Below are 19,794 nucleotides of genomic sequence, written 5' to 3' on the forward strand. Positions count from 1 at the left end.
ATTACTCAACAAGTACAGGTCACTGTTGAAAAAAAGCCGAGAATTAGGGTTGAACTTGAAAGTGTCTGCAATTCTGCCCAGACACGATAGGAGGGAGTATATGATGAGAGCCTTGTAGATCAATTCGGCCCTGGAAAGATTGTGCAAGGCTCAAGGGGTAGAATTTTTTTCAGCCTGGACTGTACTTGTTAACAGGAGAGATTGCTTCTACAGGGATGGGATACACTTAAATAGAAAGGGTGCAAGAATATTTGCTGATGCTATCGAGGCAGTGTTAGGTGGGTCGGAAAACTGCTAGCTTGGGGGGGATACAAAGACTAATAGTTTAACAGTAACCGCAGGCAGAGGTGAAGGTGATTCTTGCACAACTTCTATTAGAATAAGAAGCGACCTGGAGCGAGGGGTGTTGGGGGTTTCAGGGACGGATGGCAGTCATCCTGGAATAGTTGGGTATATGGGATGTGTTAGGGTAACAAGGAATAGGCATAGGAGCATGTATGCTTGCATGTATACCAATGCTAGAAGTATAGTAAATAAATTTGATGAATTTGAAGTGTTGGTCAAGACATCAAAGGCGGATATTGTTGGGATAGCAGAGACGTGGTGTCACAAAGATATAAGGAATGCAGAACTGGAATTTGGGGAGTACAATGTGTACAGAAAGGATAGACAGGACAGAAAGGGAGGAGGTGTTATGCTGTTAATTAAGAAAAACATAAAATCAAAAGAAGTGCATCCAGTTGATATAGATGGACAGTGCACTGTTGAGTCAGTTTGGTGTGACATATGCACTGCAAAAGCAAAGATAAGAGTAAGAGTGTGTTATAGGCCTAATGACTCGAATGAGTACAATGAACAATTGTACAGAGAAATAGAGTGGGCCAGTAAATCAGAATGTCTTATAATGGGGGATTTTAACTTCCCAGATATTGACTGGAACTTGTGGGTTGGTCACTCACACACTAGTCAGACTTTTGTGGATTTATTGGATGATTGTTTTCTGCAGCAGCATGTTCGAGAGGCAACCAGAGAAAGTAATACTCTTGATCTGGTTATCAGCAGTGATCATTCGTGTATTAAGAATTTGCAGATAAAGGAACCACTAGGTGGCAGTGATCACAGTGTGCTGAAGTGGGATTTACTCAAAGAGGTAACTACCGTCAGGGGTAAAGGAAAGGGTTTTTGCTTCCGTAAAGGGGAGTACAGTGGTCTCAGACAGTTTTTAAATTCTGTACAGTGGGATCGACTGACGACGTTACAAACAGTAAATTCTAAGTGGGAAGCATTCAAGGAATTAATCGTGGAAGCTACTAGACTTTTCATACCGATGAAGAAATATTGTTCAAGGTTTAGGCCTAAATGGTTATCAAATGAACTAATGAGACTCGTGACAGAGAAGAAAAATGCATGGGATGCATATAAATTATCAGGCGACGCAGAAGCCTGTAGCAGATATAAGCTAGTCTGTAATCAGGTCACAAAGGAGGTTCGGCAGGCAAAGGCGGATTACGAGAAATCTTTGGCAAAAGATGCTAAGAGAAACAGCAAGGATTTCTTTACTTATATAAACTCTAAAAGGAAGGGGCTGAATATGATTGGTCCACTTGACATCGATGGTTCGACTGTTGATGATCCTGCTCAGATAGCAAACAAACTGAATGAGTATTTTGCATCTACATTCACACGTGAGGAATCATTACAGTTTGAAAATGGAAGAAGGTTATCAAATTGTAGCAGTGTGCTTAATGATTTTGTAATAACTGAGAGCAAAGTGGAGGAGAAATTGTTGAAGTTAAACATAAGAAAGGCACCTGGGGCGGATGGGATCTATTCAGTTATATTAAAGGAGGCGGCAAAGCAACTAAGCAAACCCTTAGCCATAATTATGAGAGCATCCTTGGATTCAGGGGAGGTTCCCACGGACTGGAGATGTGCAAATGTATCCCCAATTCACAAAGGAGGTTCGAAGGGTGACACGAATAATTACAGACCAGTTAGTTTAACTTCTGTTCCGGGTAAAATAATGGAGTCACTGGTTAAAGATGCATTGCAGGATCATCTAGACAAGACTGCAGCAATAATTCAGACACAGCATGGGTTTGTTAAGGGAAAGTCTTGTCTGACAAATTTGATTGGTTATTATGATGTGGTCACAAAGGAACTGGATGCAAAAAATAATTTTGATATCATATACTTGGATTTCAGGAAAGCTTTTGACACTGTTGCGCATGGAAGACTACTGTACAAATTGGAGCAGAATGGTATTAAGGGTAAGTTGCTACAATGGATAAAAGGATGGTTAAGTGGGAGAAGACAGAGGGTGGTAATCAATGGGTGCTGCTCTTCGTGGACTAATGTTATTAGTGGAGTCCCACAGGGTTCGGTGTTGGGTCCACTGTTGTTTTGTATATTTATCAATGATATTGATGAAGGTATATCAGGCTTAATGTCGAAGTTTGCAGATGACACGAAGGTTGGCAGGGTTGTTAATGACAGTAATGGCAGTGTGCTACTGCAACAGGATCGAGATAATTTGGGCAGATGGGCTAAGAAGTGGCAACTGAAGTTTAACCTTGACAAATGCAAAATACTGCATATGGGTAGAAGTAACCCCAGAGAAACGTACCAACTGTGTGGTACTACACTTAAGGTGGTAGAAAATGAAAAAGACCTGGGAGTAATTGTGCAGTCAGATATGAAGTTTTCTGAGCAATGTAGACAGGCTGCTAGGGCAGGTCATGGGGTTTTGTCAATGATATATAGGAATTTTGCTAGCAGGGAAAAGGAGGTGATTGTCCCTCTGTATAAGGCAATGGTCAGGCCACGCCTTGAGTACTGCGTACAGGTCTGGAGGCCTCATTTTAGGAAGGATGTAGATTTGCTTGAGCGTGTACAGAGAAGAGCAACACGATTGGTGAGGGGAATGAAGGGATCCTCTTACCAAGAGAGGCTTAAGTTCTGCAAATTGCAGTGGCTGGAGACTAGGCACCTGCGCGGTGATCTGATTGAGGCCTATAAGGCCTTGAATGGGTTGAGCACGCTGAATTCTGATGGGATCCTCCCACTTGTTCAGAATACGAACCTACGGGGACATAAGTTCAAATTAAGAAAGGATAGATGTAGAATAGATGTGCGGAAATTTGCCTTTAGCCAGCGGGTGGTTAATTGCTGGAACAAACTTCCATCTGTCGTTGTGGAAGTTGATAGGTTAAATAAATTTAAGGAGGAACTGGACAGGCAATTGGAGGGTATGGTGTGATTTTTTTTTTTTTTTTTTTTTTTGGCTGATGCTGCATAAGCTCCTACACTTGCTTTCTTGCATCAAGTGCCACTACTACTACTACTACTACTACTACTACTACTACTACAGATAGCTTATATCTATCATAGGCTTCCATGTCACCCATTAATTTATATGTATCCCGTGCATTTTTCTTCTCTGCCATATGTCTCATTAGTTCACCTAAAATTAGTCGATCCCACTGTACAGAATTTAAAAACTGTCGGAGACCTCTGTACTCGCCTTTACGGAAGAAAAAACCCTTTCCTTTACCCCGGATGGTAATTAAATATTTAAATCCCACGTCAGTACACTGTGATCACAGCCACCTAGTGGTTCTTTTATCTGCAAATTCTTAATACATGAATGATCACTGCTGATAACAAGATCAAGAGTATTACTTTCTCTGGTTGCCTCTCGAACATGCTGATGTAAAAAAACAATTATCCAATAAATCCACAAAAGTCTGATTAGTGTGTGAGTGACCAACCGACAAGTTCCAGTCAATATCTGGGAAGTTAAAATCCCCCATTATAAGACATTCCGATTTACTAGCCCACTCTATTTCTGTGTACAATTGTTCATTGTACTCATTCAAGTCATTAAGCCTATAACACACTCCTACTCTTATTTTTGCTGTTTTTTTACTTTATGTCACACCAAGCGGACTCAACAGTGCACTGTTCATCTATATCAACTAGATGCACTTCTTTTGATTTTATGTTTTTCTTAATTAACAGCATAACACCTCCTCCCTTCCCATCCTGTCTATCCTTTCTGTACACATTGTACTCCCCAAATTCCAGTTCGGCGTTCCTTATATCTGTGTGACACCACACAGATATAAGGAACGCCGAACTTATATCTGTGTGACACCACGTCTCTAATATCCCAACAATATCCGCCTTTGATGTCTTGAACAACACTTCAAATTCTAAGTGGGAAGCATTCAAGGAATTAATCGTGGAAGCTACTAAAAGTTTCATACCTATTAAGAAATATTGTTCAAAGTTTAGGCCTAAATGGTTGTCAAATGAACTAATGAGACTCGTAACAGAGAAGAAAAATGCATGGGATGCATATAAATTATCAAGCGACTCAGAAGCCTATGGCAGATATAAGTTAATCTGTAATCAGGTCACAAAGGAGGTTCGGCAGGCGAAGGCAGATTACGAGAAATCCTTGGCAAAAGATGCTAAGAAAAACAGCAAGGATATCTTTACTTATATAAACTCTAAAAGGAAGGGGATGAATCAGATTGGTCCACTTGACATCGATGGTTCGACTGTTGATGATCCTGCTCAGATAGCAAACAAACTGAATGAGTATTTTGCATCTACATTCACACGTGAGGAGTTATTAAGGTTTGAAAATGACAGAAGGTTATCAAATTGTAGCAGGATACTTAATGATATTGTAATAACTGAGAGCAAACTGGAAGAGAAATTGTTGAAGTTAAACGTAAGAAAAGCACTTGGGGTGGATGGGATCTATCCAGTTATATTAAAGGAGGCGGCAAAGCAACTAAGCAAACCCTTAGCCATAATTATGAGAGGGTCCTTTGACTCAGGGGGGGGGGTTCCCACGGACTGGAGATGTGCAAATGTATCCCCAATTCACAAAGAGGGATCGAAGGGTGACACGAGTAATTACAGACCAGTTAGTTTAACTTCTGTTCCTGGTAAAATAATGGAGTCACTGGTTAAAGATGCATTGCAGGATCATCTAAACAAGACTTCAGCAATAATTCAGACACAGCATGGGTTTGTTAAGGGAAAGTCTTGTCTGACAAATTTGATAGGATATTATGATGTGGTTACAAAGGAACTGGATTAAGTTCTGCAAATTGCAGTGGCTGGGGACTAGGCATCTGCACGGTGATCTGATTGAGGTGTATAAGGCCTTGAATGGGTTCAGCACGCTGAATTGTGATGGGATCCTTCCACTTCTTCAGATTACGAACCTAAGTGGGCATAAATTCAAATTGAGAAAGGACAGATGTAGAATAGTTGTGCGGAAATTTGCCTTTTGCCAGCGGGTGGTTAATTGCTGGAACAAACTTCCATCTGTCGTTGTGGAAGTTGATAGGTTGAATAAATTTAAGGAGGAACTGGACAAGCATTTGGAGGGAATGGTGTGATTTTTTTTTTTTTTTTTTTTGACTGATGCTGCATAAGCTCATACATTTGCTTTATTGCATCACATGCCACTACTACTACTACTACTACATCCATTTAGGCTTAACCTTGTTCAATATTTCTTAGTTGGTATGTAAAGCCCAGTAGCTTCCAACATAAGTTTTTTGAATGCTTCCCATTTTGAATTTGCTGTTGGTAACATCATCAGTCGGTCCCACTGTATAGAATTTAAATACTGTCTCAGTCCACCCTAGTCGCCTTTTCGAAAGCAATAACTCTTTCCTTTACCCCTAATGTTAGTTACATCTTTGAGTAAATCCCACTTCAGCACACTGTGATCACTTCCACCTAGTGGTTCCTTTATCTGCAGATTTTTAATGCATGAAGAATCACTACTGATAATCAGATCAAGAATATTACTCCCTCTAGTTGCCTCCCGAACCTGCTGATGTAGAAAATAATCATCCAATAAATCTCAAAAGCCTTGTTAATGTGTTAGTGACCAATCCACAAATTCTATTCAATATCTGGGAAATTAAAATCCTCCATTATAAGACTATCTGATTTACTGTTCCACTCTATTTCCCTGTACAGTTTCTTATTATACTCATCATAGTCATTAGGCTTATAGCTCACTCCTACTCTCAATTTTGATCTACCAATGCTTATGTCACACCAAACTGACTCGACACTGCACTTTTCAGTGATGTCGACTGGCTTCACTTCTTTGGATTTTATGTGTTTCTTAACTAATAGCATAACCCCTCCTCCCTTCCTATCCTGTCTATCCTTTCTGTAGACGTTGTGCTCCCCAAATTCCAGTTCTGCATTCCTTATATCTGTGTGACACCACGTCTGTGATATCCCAACAATATCTGCCTTTGATGTTTTGAAGAATACCTCAAATTCATCAAATTTATTTACCAAACGCCTAGCATTTTGCGTACACGCAAGTATACATGCACCTGTTCCTATTCTTAACTACCCTAACACAACCCATTTTTTACTTGTACCGCAATGACTCCCAGCAATGACTCAGAAATACCCTGCATCTTGTTTTCCAGGCTGCTGTTCATTCCAATAGAAGCAGTGCAAGAATCACGTTCACCTCTGCAAGTGGCTACTGTTAATCTATTAGTCGTTGTATCCCCCCAAGCTAGCAATTTTCCGACCCACCTAACACTGCCTCGGTAGCATCAGCAAATATTCTTGCATCCTTTCTATTTAAGTGTATCCCATCCCTGTAGAAGCAGTCTCTCCTGTTAACAATTTCTATTTAAGTGTTTCCCATCCCTGTAGAAGCAGCCTCTTCTGTTAACAAGTTCAGACCAGGCTGAAAAAAATTCTACCCCGTGAGCCTTGCTCAATGTTTCCAAGGCCGAATTGATCGACAAGTCTATCATCATATACACCCTCCTATCGTGTCTGGGCAGAATTGCAGACACTTTCAAATTCAACCCTAATTCACCGGTTTTTTTCAACAGTGACCTGTACTTCGACTCTCGATCTCGTACTCTTAATATCATTAGTGCCAATACAACTATATCACCTTTTGTGCCCTTAAAAGATGATATGTGCTCTATATTTAAATCCGGGGGCTCACATCTGGTGAGTATGGGCTTGGCACACCCAGGGTCCTGAGCTGGATATCATCATTCTTCTCTTTCTTGGTGATTCCCTTCTACTTTTTATTCTCTTTCTCTCTCTCTCAGGGTTACTCGGGAACTTTTTTTTTTTTTTCCTGGTGCAGCATAAGCCTCAGGCTTCCTTGCATCATATGGATATTAATAATAATAATAATAATAATAACATCATCAACCTTTGCTCCTGGCAGATATACCCTGGTCGTGTTCTACCTATCTTTGTCGAATAATTTTTAGAATTAATCGTCCTTCCTCTAAAGTAGGTAATAGTTTAATATGCAGAAAACTCTTACCCAAAAAATATAATGTTATTGAATGAACGGTGGCATGGAATAACTGGCAGATGATTGGCTACTGCAATCGAGTTTGGAAAGGCGGAATTATAAAATCAGGATTTTCGGTGTTGGTGTTTTTGCATTAGTTGTTTTGAAGTTTTGTAGTGTTATTTTTTCGAAAATTTGAGTTAAATGTAATTTGTTACTTATTCTTACACAAGAGTAATCAAACATGTCAAAGAAAGGAGATTTTTACGAACATATTGGAGTATACGTACGATGCAGGTCTGAGAGCTTAGCTTTTTTATTTGTTTATTTATTTTTTGAATTTTTTGTTGAATAGATGTTGAATTTCTTTGTGGGGTAAACAATTAGAAAAAAACAAAAAGATAATAACCGTAAATAAAAAAGTAGCACCAGGAAAGCAAATTGGGAATCAAATAGACAGAAATAGACTATTACATATTGTTAAATGTGATTTTGTTTTGTTTATGGGAGACAGATTTACTTAATCATGACGTTTTAATCTGCTTGTTTTTGGAAATTATTTCAGTTATTAGTAAATCGTTATCACTAGTTATAAAAATCTTGCTTTATTCTGTGAAAATTCCGAATTGAACACTAGTTTCTTCATCTCATCTGGAGTTGCAACTAAACTAAAATCATGCAATTCTTCTCTTTCTTGGTGATTCCCTTCTACTTCTGATTTTCTCTCTCCCTCTCAGGGTAACTTAAATTTTTTTTGGTTGGTGTAGCATAAGCTTCAGGCTTCCTTGCACTATACATCTAGTAATAATAATAACTAAAACAATGCTGTGAAAACGTTCGGTTAAATGCTGGAGAGTTAATTTCAAAAGTGGAGTCTGATCTATGCCCCATTGGGCATAGATTACTGGAGATTAGCATTTAAGGAATTGGTAGTGGATATTTGGGAAGTTAAGTGTTTTTGCAGGACAAGGTTTTTCAAATTGGAAGATGGAATGCAATGATGTATCATTAGCAAAACTGTGGGTTGGCTGAAAATCTAATCGAAGAAAGTCATTAACATAAAGATGAAAAGAATGGAAGAAAGAAATAAACCTTGTGAGCATTAGTGGAGAAGTTAAGAGACAGAGCAGTCTGCCATCATTTTTATTGAGCCGTCAGAAACATTCAGCAATCTATAACATGGAAGTTTATCTAGAATACCCATGGCAAATAATTTGCCAAAACTGTTTCAGAGATGAAGTAAAGATTAATATTGAAGTAATTACAAAAACCTTTCCCTCTGCTCCCTTCGCTGCTAGCTAAAGTGTCAGTGGGACGGACTCTGGTATAATGAAATTTTGATAATTTTTTACATGTATGATTGTATCGTCCTTCAAAAAAATATTGCACAAAAATTATTTGGACCTGAAAAGTGCTATTTAAAGTTGTCCATGAGCGAAATGGCAACTTTGTTAAAAGTCTGAACCTGAAATTTGTTGATTGTGATGATAAAAGCTAAGAAATTGTCTTCTCTTCAAAGTAAACAGAAAGTTAGTTTTACTGGGAGTTTAAATCAATTCTTGGAAATTTTTTTTTTTCTCATTTTGCTGGTAAATAAAACCTATTGAAAAAGGAATAAGTTCAAAAGCTCATTTAGTCTTTTTAAGTTATTCAGAGTGTTCTGGATGGAGGGACATAAGCAAATTATTATATAGATGTTTATGCCAAACACAATCAGAATCCTTTGACATGTCAAGTGCAACTCTAGAGTTTCACCAAACTTTTCCATGAATTTGTTCATAGATGGGTAACAAGTCTATCAGTAGTGGATCAACACTGATGGAATCCATATTGGTCTTCATTGATCAGATAGGTTTCTAGATAGTTTAATGGTTGGTGGATAATGGGTTTCTCCATTACTTTAGAAAGTGTAGAAGTAAGTGCATTGAGACAATTGCATGGGACGGATTTGTCATGCTTTTTAGGAACTGGTTGGAGATGAACAAAACAAAGCAGAAGAAAAAACACCAGTGGAATAAGAATGTAAAAGGCAATACAAAATACCAGTAAGCTCAGGAGCACAAATTTGAGAACAAGGGGAGAAATACCATTAGAAACTGGAGCTTTCTTGATATCTTAATTTTTCTTCTGACTTCCTTTTGATGGAAGACCCACAGGAGGAAATGAGTAGAGTTTACTACTGGGAATGGTAGGAAGTGGTTTACCAAGATCGTCAATACAAGAGTTAGAAGAAAAGTAAGATGTAAGCATTCCAGCTATATCTTTAGCTGAGGTGGCAGTAGAATCATGTTGTTATTATTAGCCATATGGTGCAAGGAAGCCCGAGGATTATGCTGCACCAGCCAAAAAGAGAGAGAGAGAGAGAGAGAGAGCGCCAATCCCATACTCACCAGATGTGAGCCCCCTGGGATATGTAGACAGGTAATAGCTTTGGGTAAGAGACGAGAATGCTTGACTAATGTTTGGACAAGAAGCAAGTTTTCTATTCTTAACATGTTTAAATTCTAGTTTGAACTGATTAATAACTGCTTTACAATTGTTATGAGCTTTAATGTAGGCAGAAAATGTACTTGGAGGGTTGGATGCAAGTCAATTGATATATTATTCTTATCTTGAATAGCCTTAGCTTATTTATTGAAGATTTAGACCAGTGGTTCCCAAAGTGTGCAGTACTGCCCCCCTGGGAGGTGGTGGGTTTACCTGGGTGGCATAAAGAAGTAAGGTGGGGGGAGTTTGAGGCTGGACCTTCGCGAGTGCGTTGGTTGCTTATTTACTATTGTTCAGTTTAGCACGAATATTTGTTAAGTAATTACAGTGTCACACGAATGGTGTGCAGAACTAAATTATAAGTGAAAATCGCACACCCTTGTCTGAGTACAGAGTTTTCAGGAACTATCGTCCTTAGGAACAGTGGTCTCTGTGGCATTTTTTATTTTAAGCATAAAAACTTCAGTGATTGTAGTAGTAGTAGTAGTAGTGGCACATGATGCAAGAAAGCAAGTGTAGGAGCTTATGCAGCATCAGCCAAAAAAAAAAAAAAAAAAAATCACACCATTCCCTCCAAATGCCTGTCCAGTTCCTCCTTAAATTTATTTAACCTATCAACTTCTACAACGACAGATGGAAGTTTGTTCCAGCAATTAACCACCCGCTGGCTAAAGGCAAATTTCCGCACATCTATTCTACATCTGTCCTTTCTTAATTTGAACTTATGTCCCCGTAGGTTGGTAATCTGAACAAGTGGAAGGATCCCATCAGAATTCAGCGTGCTCAACCCATTCAAGGCCTTATAGACCTCAATCAGATCACCGCGCAGGTGCCTAGTCTCCAGCCACTGCAATTTGCAGAACTTAAGCCTCTCTTGGTAAGAGAATCCCTTCATTCCCCTCACCAATCGTGTTGCTCTTCTCTGTACACGCTCAAGCAAATCTACATCCTTCCTAAAATGAGGCCTCCAGACCTGTACGCAGTACTCAAGGCGTGGCCTGACCATTGCCTTATACAGAGGGACAATCACCTCCTTTTCCCTGCTAGCAAAATTCCTATATATCATTGACAAAACCCCATGACCCGCCCTAGCAGCCTGTCTGCACTGCTCAGAAAACTTCATATCTGACTGCACAATTACTCCCAGGTCTTTTTCATTTTCTACCACCTTAAGTGTAGTACCACACAGTTGGTACGTTTCTCTGGTGAGGGCTGATGACCCTCCTATGTGTGTGTCCTGTGGCACAATCTTAACAATCAGACACATTTTAGTTGACTGTACCTGTTTTAGAAATGCTCGTTTTACCGCTTTTAACCATCTGACTGAGCCGTATACACTCAGTCAGATTTTATCCGACAATGACCATGTGTCTGCTATTTTTAATTTCCTAAAATCAGTAAACCTTTTTGATCATATTTAAAAATCTTATTATTTTAAGATTTTCCATTGTTACTTATTTACTGATATTTCTCTGTTACAGTTTATACTTGTTTTTATAACCTGACGTAGTGACCTAATTCAGTAGGTCACTGAAACTTTTTTACTTTTTATGACAAGGTTTTGGCGCATTATAGCCATAGTTGCTGATGCGCCAATAAAACTCAACCAACAACAACAACAACAACGTTTCTCTGGGGTTATTTCTACCCATATGCAGTACTTTGCATTTGTCAAGGTTGAACTTCAGTTGCCACTTCTTAGCCCATCTGCCCAAATTATCTAGATCCTGTTGCAGTAGCACACTGCCATTACTGTCATTAACAACCCTGCCAACCTTTGTGTCATCTGCAAACTTCGACATTAAGCCTGATATACCTTCATCAATATCATTGATAAATACACAAAACAACAGTGGACCCAACACCGAACCCTGTGGGACTCCACTAATAACATTAGTCCACGAAGAGCAGCACCCATTGATTACCACCCTCTGTCTTCTCCCACTTAACCATCCTTTTATCCATTGTAGCAACTTACCCTTAATACCATTCTGCTCCAATTTGTACAGTAGTCTTCCATGCGCAACAGTGTCAAAAGCTTTCCTGAAATCCAAGTATATGATATCAAAATTATTTTTTGCATCCAGTTCCTTTGTGACCACATCATAATAACCAATCAAATTTGTCAGACAAGACTTTCCCTTAACAAACCCATGCTGTGTTTGAGTTATCGCTGCAGTCTTGTCTAGATGATCCTGCAATGCATCTTTAACCAGCGACTCCATTATTTTACCCGGAACAGAAGTTAAACTAACTGGTCTGTAATTACTCGTGTGACCCTTCGATCCACCTTTGTGAATTGGGGACACATTTGCACATCTCCAGTCCGTGGGAACCTCCCCTGAGTCCAAGGATGGTCTCATAATTATGGCTAAGGGTTTGCTTAGTTGCTTTGCCGCCTCCTTTAAAATAACTGGATAGATCCCATCCACCCCAGGTGCCTTTCTTATGTTTAACTTCAACAATTTCTCCTCCACTTTGCTCTCAGTTATTACAAAATCATTAAGCACACTGCTACAATTTGATAACCTTCTTCCATTTTCAAATTGTAATAATTCCTCACGTGTGAATGTAGATGCAAAATACTCATTCAGTTTGTTTGCTATCTGAGCAGGATCATCAACAGTCGAACCATCGATGTCAAGTGGACCAATCATATTTAGCCCCTTCCTTTTAGAGTTTATATAAGTAAAGAAATCCTTGCTGTTTTTCTTAGCATCTTTTGCCAAAGATTTCTCGTAATCCGCCTTTGCCTGCCGAACCTCCTTTGTGACCTGATTACAGACTAGCTTATATCTGCTACAGGCTTCTGCGTCGCCTGATAATTTATATGCATCCCATGCATTTTTCTTCTCTGTCACGAGTCTCATTAGTTCATTTGATAACCATTTAGGCCTAAACCTTGAACGATATTTCTTAATCGGTATATAAAGTCTAGTAGCTTCCACGATTAATTCTTTGAATGCTTCCCACTTAGAATTTACTGTTTGTAACATCGTCAGTTGATCCCACTGTACAGAATTTAAAAACTGTCTGAGACCACTGTACTCCCCTTTACGGAAGCAAAAACCCTTTCCTTTACCCCTGACGGTAGTTACCTCTTTGAGTAAATCCCACTTCAGCACACTGTGATCACTGCCACCTAGTGGTTCCTTTATCTGCAAATTCTTAATACACGAATGATCACTGCTGATAACCAGATCAAGAGTGTTACTTTCTCTGGTTGCCTCTCGAACATGCTGCTGCAGAAAACAATCATCCAATAACTCCACAAAAGTCTGACTAGTGTGTGAGTGCCCAACCCACAAGTTCCAGTCAATATCTGGGAAGTTAAAATCCCCCATTATAAGACATTCTGATTTACTGGCCCACTCTATTTCTCTGTACAATTGTTCATTGTACTCATTCAAGTCATTAGGCCTATAACACACTCCTACTCTTATTTTTCCTTTCGCAGTGCTTATCTCACACCAAACTGACTCAACAGAGCACTGTTCATCTATATTAACTGGGTGCACTTCCTTTGATTTTATGTTTTTCTTAATTAACAGCATAACACCCCCTCCCTTTCTGTCCTGTCTATCCTTTCTGTACACATTGTACTCCCCAAATTCCAGTTCTGCATTCCTTATATCTTTGTGACACCACGTCTCTGCTATCCCAACAATATCCGCCTTTGATGTCTTGACCAACACTTCAAATTCATCAAATTTATTTACTATACTTCTAGCATTGGTATACATGCAAGCATACATGCTCCTATGCCTATTCCCTGTTACCCTAACACATCCCATATACCCAACTATTCCATGATGACTGCCATCCGTCCCTGAAACCCCCAACACCCCTCGCTCCAGGTCGCTTCTTATTCTAATAGAAGTTGTGCAAGAATCACCTTCACCTCTGCCTGCGGTTACTGTTAAACTATTAGTCTTTGTATCCCCCCAAACTAGCAGTTTTCCGACCCACCTAACACTGCCTCGATAGCATCAGCAAATATTCTTGCACCCTTTCTATTTAAGTGTATCCCATCCCTGTAGAAGCAATCTCTCCTGTTAACAAGTACAGTCCAGGCTGAAAAAAATTCTACCCCTTGAGCCTTGCACAATCTTTCCAGGGCCGAATTGATCGACAAGGCTCTCATCATGTACTCCCTCCTATCGTGTCTGGGCAGAATTGCAGACACTTTCAAATTCAACCCTATTTCACGGCTTTTTTTCAACAGTGACCTGTACTTGTTGAGTAATTCCGCCGGTCTCCTACTCTTAATATCATTAGTACCAACGTGTACAACTATATCACCTTTTGTGCCCTTTAAAGATGATATCCGCTCTACAACGTCATCAACCTTTGCCCCTGGCAGACATACCCTGGTCCTGTTCCACCTATCCTTTTTACAAAATATATTCCCCGTCTCCCTGACAATAGAGTCACCAACAATAACTAGTTCCTTTGGGACCAGCGCATTCTGCTTTGGAGATTGCCGCCGTGTTGCCCGATGCCCAGGAGTGAGCTCTGGCGTTGAGGTGGGCAGCTGAGAGCCTGATGGGCCCCTCAATTTAGATCTTTCGAGGGCATCCACCCTGTCCCTCAAACTCTCATATAAGCCCATAACAACGCTGAGTTGTCGCCTGATTTCCTTACACTCCTTACATCGCGCACACACAAAGACATCCCCCATGGCAATATCATGTTCCGTTCCAGAGAGTTCGGCAAACATTTCACAAGTTGCACATTTCTTTAGGCTGTGATGCGTTGGAGAATTGCCCCCCTCAGTTCTCCCCCGATTCACAGCACTCCTGCCACTTTGTGCCCGTTGCTTTGCTGCTCTAGTCTGGGGCATGGTAGTTTAAATTAATAAAATCAATAAATTAAATATCAATAGTATTTGAATAGAAACTATTAAATAGAAACAGTGAAGCGTATTACTATATAATTATGCGTTAGAGCTACCTAGCTACCTCAATTAAAAAATTTGAATTCCCTACCACTATATCCAAAAACAATGGCTACAAAAATGGAACGAAATAACGGTTTTACCTATCGTAAGTAAAATCCACAAAAACTCTTTATCTAAATTAAAAATAAAAAATAACCAGCGTAACTATAACTATATGACTACGTATTAAGTACAATATAAAATAACAATCATGTAAATAAAAGGCAAACACTTATCGTTTTTGCGGAGCCTGTAACTGTCAGCTGTAACTTTTAAAGAGATTCAGCGCCCTCCCATTCACAAGTCCACACATTGTCATTACTGGTGTTAATAAAATCAAAGCCCGTGCTCTCGACAATAGACTATTCCAGGAGCTTTGTGCTGAGAATGATGATTTGATGATGCAACAAGTTTGTTGCATCATACTGAAGTTTGTTTGCTTTCAAAAGGCAACTGCGTAAGAAGCTTTTTATAACCTTTTTGACTCTGCTGTGGAATTTTTTGAAGAGAAAGTTGCTTTTCTCGGTGATAAACTTAAAGGAATCACACATGACATTGCATATTTGTCCGAACTATTTGCAACGTTCAATGAGATGAATTTACAGTTGCAAAGAAATCATATCAACATTATTAAGGCCAAATCTGTATTATCCACTTTTATTTCAAAGTTAACTTTATTCAAGCGCTATATAGGCTGTCGCGAGCTATATCAATTTCCCTCTCTGTCTGGCTAGAAAAGATTGGTGGAATACAGGATGATGATGATCTGTGAGTGTTTTGTGAGCATTTGGATATGCTGCCTAAAGATGTCTGAACGATTTAAGGAATTTCAGACTGGTGATGAATCCATTTGTTCATCATACCTTGATGTTGGACTATTAGACTTAGAGGAAGAACTAAATTGAGTTATAAAATGATATTGAGCTGAAATTGAAGTTTTTTTTTTTTTTTAATGAAAACCCCAAACAAGAGAGGTATTAGAACCTATAGTACATACTTGGTACCGTGCTTTGGTTGGAGGTTGAGAAAACGAAAGAAGATATTTGTTGAAATAAGACTTGAACTTCTGTAGACTGTAATTTTCAGGAAATAGGTACGAAGGAAGGTTGTTCCAGAAAACAGCAGCTGAATAAATAAATGAGGAAGATGAAAAGTTGGTTCTGTGAGTTTCAAGTTAGTAGTAGTAGTAGTGGCACTTGATGCAAGAAAGCAAGTGTAGGAGCTTATGCAGCATCAGCCAAAAAAAAAAAAAAAAAATCACACCATTCCCTCCAAATGCCTGTCCAGTTCCTCCTTAAATTTATTTAATCTATCAACTTCCACAACGACAGATGGAAGTTTGTTCCAGCAATTAACCACCCGCTGGCTAAAGGCAAATTTCCGCACATCTATTCTACATCTGTCCTTTCTTAATTTGAACTTATGTCCCCGTAGGTTCGTATTCTGAACAAGTGGGAGGATCCCATCAGAATTCAGCGTGCTCAACCCATTCAAGGCCTTATAGACCTCAATCAGATCACCGCGCAGGTGCCTAGTCTCCAGCCACTGCAATTTGCAGAACTTAAGCCTCTCTTGGTAAGAGGATCCCTTCATTCCCCTCACCAATCGTATTGCTCTTCTCTGTACACGCTCAAGCAAATCTACATCCTTCCTAAAATGAGGCCTCCAGACCTGTACGCAGTACTCAAGGCGTGGCCTGACCATTGCCTTATACAGAGGGACAATCACCTCCTTTTCCCTGCTAGCAAAATTCCTATATATCATTGACAAAACCCCATGACCTGCCCTAGCAGCCTGTCTACATTGCTCAGAAAACTTCATATCTGACTGCACAATTACTCCCAGGTCTTTTTCATTTTCTACCACCTTAAGTGTAGTACCACACAGTTGGTACGTTTCTCTGGGGTTACTTTTACCCATATGCAGTACTTTGCATTTGTCAAGGTTAAACTTCAGTTGCCACTTCTTAGCCCATCTGCCCAAATTATCTAGATCCTGTTGCAGTAGCACACTGCCATTACTGTCATTAACAACCCTGCCAACCTTCGTGTCATCTGCAAACTTCGACATTAAGCCTGATATACCTTCATCAATATCATTGATAAATATACAAAACAACAGTGGACCCAACACCGAACCCTGTGGGACTCCACTAATAACATTAGTCCACGAAGAGCAGCACCCATTGATTACCACCCTCTGTCTTCTCCCACTTAACCATCCTTTTATCCATTGTAGCAACTTACCCTTAATACCATTCTGCTCCAATTTGTACAGTAGTCTTCCATGCGCAACAGTGTCAAAAGCTTTCCTGAAATCCAAGTATATATCAAAATTATTTTTTGCATCCAGTTCCTTTGTGCCCACATCATAATAACCAATCAAATTTGTCAGACAAGACTTTCCCTTAACAAACCCATGCTGTGTCTGAATTATTGCTGCAGTCTTGTCTAGATGATCCTGCAATGCATCTTTAACCAGTGACTCCATTATTTTACCCGGAACAGAAGTTAAACTAACTGGTCTGTAATTATTCGTGTCACCCTTCGAACCTCCTTTGTGAATTGGGGATACATTTGCACATCTCCAGTCCGTGGGAACCTCCCCTGAATCCAAGGATGCTCTCATAATTATGGCTAAGGGTTTGCTTAGTTGCTTTGCCGCCTCCTTTAATATAACTGGATAGATCCCATCCGCCCCAGGTGCCTTTCTTATGTTTAACTTCAACAATTTCTCCTCCACTTTGCTCTCAGTTATTACAAAATCATTAAGCACACTGCTACAATTTGATAACCTTCTTCCATTTTCAAACTGTAATGATTGCTCACGTGTGAATGTAGATGCAAAATACTCATTCAGTTTGTTTGCTATCTGAGCAGGATCATCAACAGTCGAACCATCGATGTCAAGTGGACCAATCATATTCAGCCCCTTCCTTTTAGAGTTTATATAAGTAAAGAAATCCTTGCTGTTTTTCTTAGCATCTTTTGCCAAAGATTTCTCGTAATCCGCCTTTGCCTGCCGAACCTCCTTTGTGACCTGATTACAGACTAGCTTATATCTGCTACAGGCTTCTGCGTCGCCTGATAATTTATATGCATCCCATGCATTTTTCTTCTCTGTCACGAGTCTCATTAGTTCATTTGATAACCATTTAGGCCTAAACCTTGAACAATATTTCTTCATCGGTATGAAAAGTCTAGTAGCTTCCACGATTAATTCCTTGAATGCTTCCCACTTAGAATTTACTGTTTGTAACAACGTCAGTCGATCCCACTGTACAGAATTTAAAAACTGTCTGAGACCACTGTACTCCCCTTTACGGAAGCAAAAACCCTTTCCTTTACCCCTGACGGTAGTTACCTCTTTGAGTAAATCCCACTTCAGCACACTGCGATCACTGCCACCTAGTGGTTCCTTTATCTGCAAATTCTTAATACACGAATGATCACTGCTGATAACCAGATCAAGAGTATTACTTTCTCTGGTTGCCTCTCGAACATGCTGCTGCAGAAAACAATCATCCAATAAATCCACAAAAGTCTGACTAGTGTGTGAGTGACCAACCCACAAGTTCCAGTCAATATCTGGGAAGTTAAAGTCCCCCATTATAAGACATTCTGATTTACTGGCCCACTCTATTTCTCTGTACAATTGTTCATTGTACTCATTCGAGTCATTAGGCCTATAACACACTCCTACTCTTATTTTTGCTTTTGCAGTGCTTATGTCACACCAAACTGACTCAACTGTGCACTGTCCATCTATATCAACTGGATGCACTTCTTTTGATTTTATGTTTTTCTTAATTAACAGCATAACACCTCCCTTTCTGTCCTGTCTATCCTTTCTGTACACATTGTACTCCCCAAATTCCAGTTCTGCATTCCTTATATCTTTGTGACACCACGTCTCTGCTATCCCAACAATATCCGCCTTTGATGTCTTGACCAACACTTCAAATTCATCAAATTTATTTACTATACTTCTAGCATTGGTATACATGCAAGCATACATGCTCCTATGCCTATTCCTTGTTACCCTAACACATCCCATATACCCAACTATTCCAGGATGACTGCCATCCGTCCCTGAAATCCCCAACACCCCTCGCTCCAGGACAGTAAATGGATGTTGGCTGGTGGCAGCACGTGTTTGGACTGTTTTGAAAGACAGAGCAGGAATAATAGAAGCCAATTCAGAAGAACAGTGCCCATGGAAGTATCTGTAGAAAAGGCATGCAGCAGAAATAGTCTGAGACAGCGAGTGGAGAGAGAAACTGTTAGAGAGGAGTCATTAATTAACCTGACTGCCCTCTTCTGAATGGAATCTAGAAGCTTGAGAGAGGTTTTGGGGGCACTGTCCCAGATGTGGGAACAATATTCCATGGTAGGGTGGATTTGCGATTTGTACAAAGTGAACAGCTGTTTGGAAGAAAAGTAATGCCGAGAGTGACAGAGAAAACCCAAGCTTTTTTAGATGCAGAGGAAGCAATATTTGTAATGTGCTTGTGCCAATAGAGATTAGAATTCAGGGTAATCTCCAAAAGGGATATATCAACTTGCCTAGAAATCGGAGTGTCATCAAAGGTAAGCATAGGAGCAGAAGAATCTTTTTGCAAGATATAAGACAAGACTGAGTTTTAGAACGATTTGAAATCAACTAAGTTGTCTTTTTCCCCACTGGAGAATTACCTGGAGATTTAAGGAATTTCTTAGCAGATTTAAGGAATTGGTAGCAGATATTCAAGAAGTTGAAGCTGATTGGACAGGGCAAGGTTTCTCAAAATGGAAAGTGGAATGCAATGTGCTATCATCGGCAAAACTATGGATAGGATTTCCAGTTAATGGAAGAAGGTTATTAATATACAAGAGGAAAAGAGTGGGGGAAACAACTGAACCTTAGGGGACACCAGCATTAGTGGAGAAGTTAGAAGACAGAGCCATCTACCATCACCCTCAGTGAGCGATCAGAGAGAAAACTAGATAACGAATTACAAAACACAGTTGGCAAACCATAAGATGTAAGCTTGATTAGAAGTCCT

At 39.7% G+C, this 19,794-nt stretch overlaps 1 protein-coding gene across 1 annotated transcript in view; it reads left to right on the plus strand.

Moving 5' to 3' along the window:
* Positions 1-7,518: 7,518 nt before the first annotated feature.
* Positions 7,519-19,794, plus strand: part of LOC150090420 (kinesin-like protein KIF11-B) — a 336,901-nt gene continuing 324,625 nt past the window's right edge. The window contains exon 1 of the mRNA XM_090390308.1: positions 7,519-7,621. Within this exon, the coding sequence (XP_090246434.1) occupies positions 7,569-7,621 (53 nt within the window). The 5' untranslated portion in view covers positions 7,519-7,568. The remainder of the gene's footprint in view (positions 7,622-19,794) is intronic.

This window comes from Mastigoproctus giganteus, chromosome 2 (genome assembly GCF_048544385.1).
Source record: "Mastigoproctus giganteus isolate SK-2022 chromosome 2, ASM4854438v1, whole genome shotgun sequence".
NCBI classification, from domain to species: domain Eukaryota; kingdom Metazoa; phylum Arthropoda; class Arachnida; order Uropygi; family Thelyphonidae; genus Mastigoproctus; species Mastigoproctus giganteus.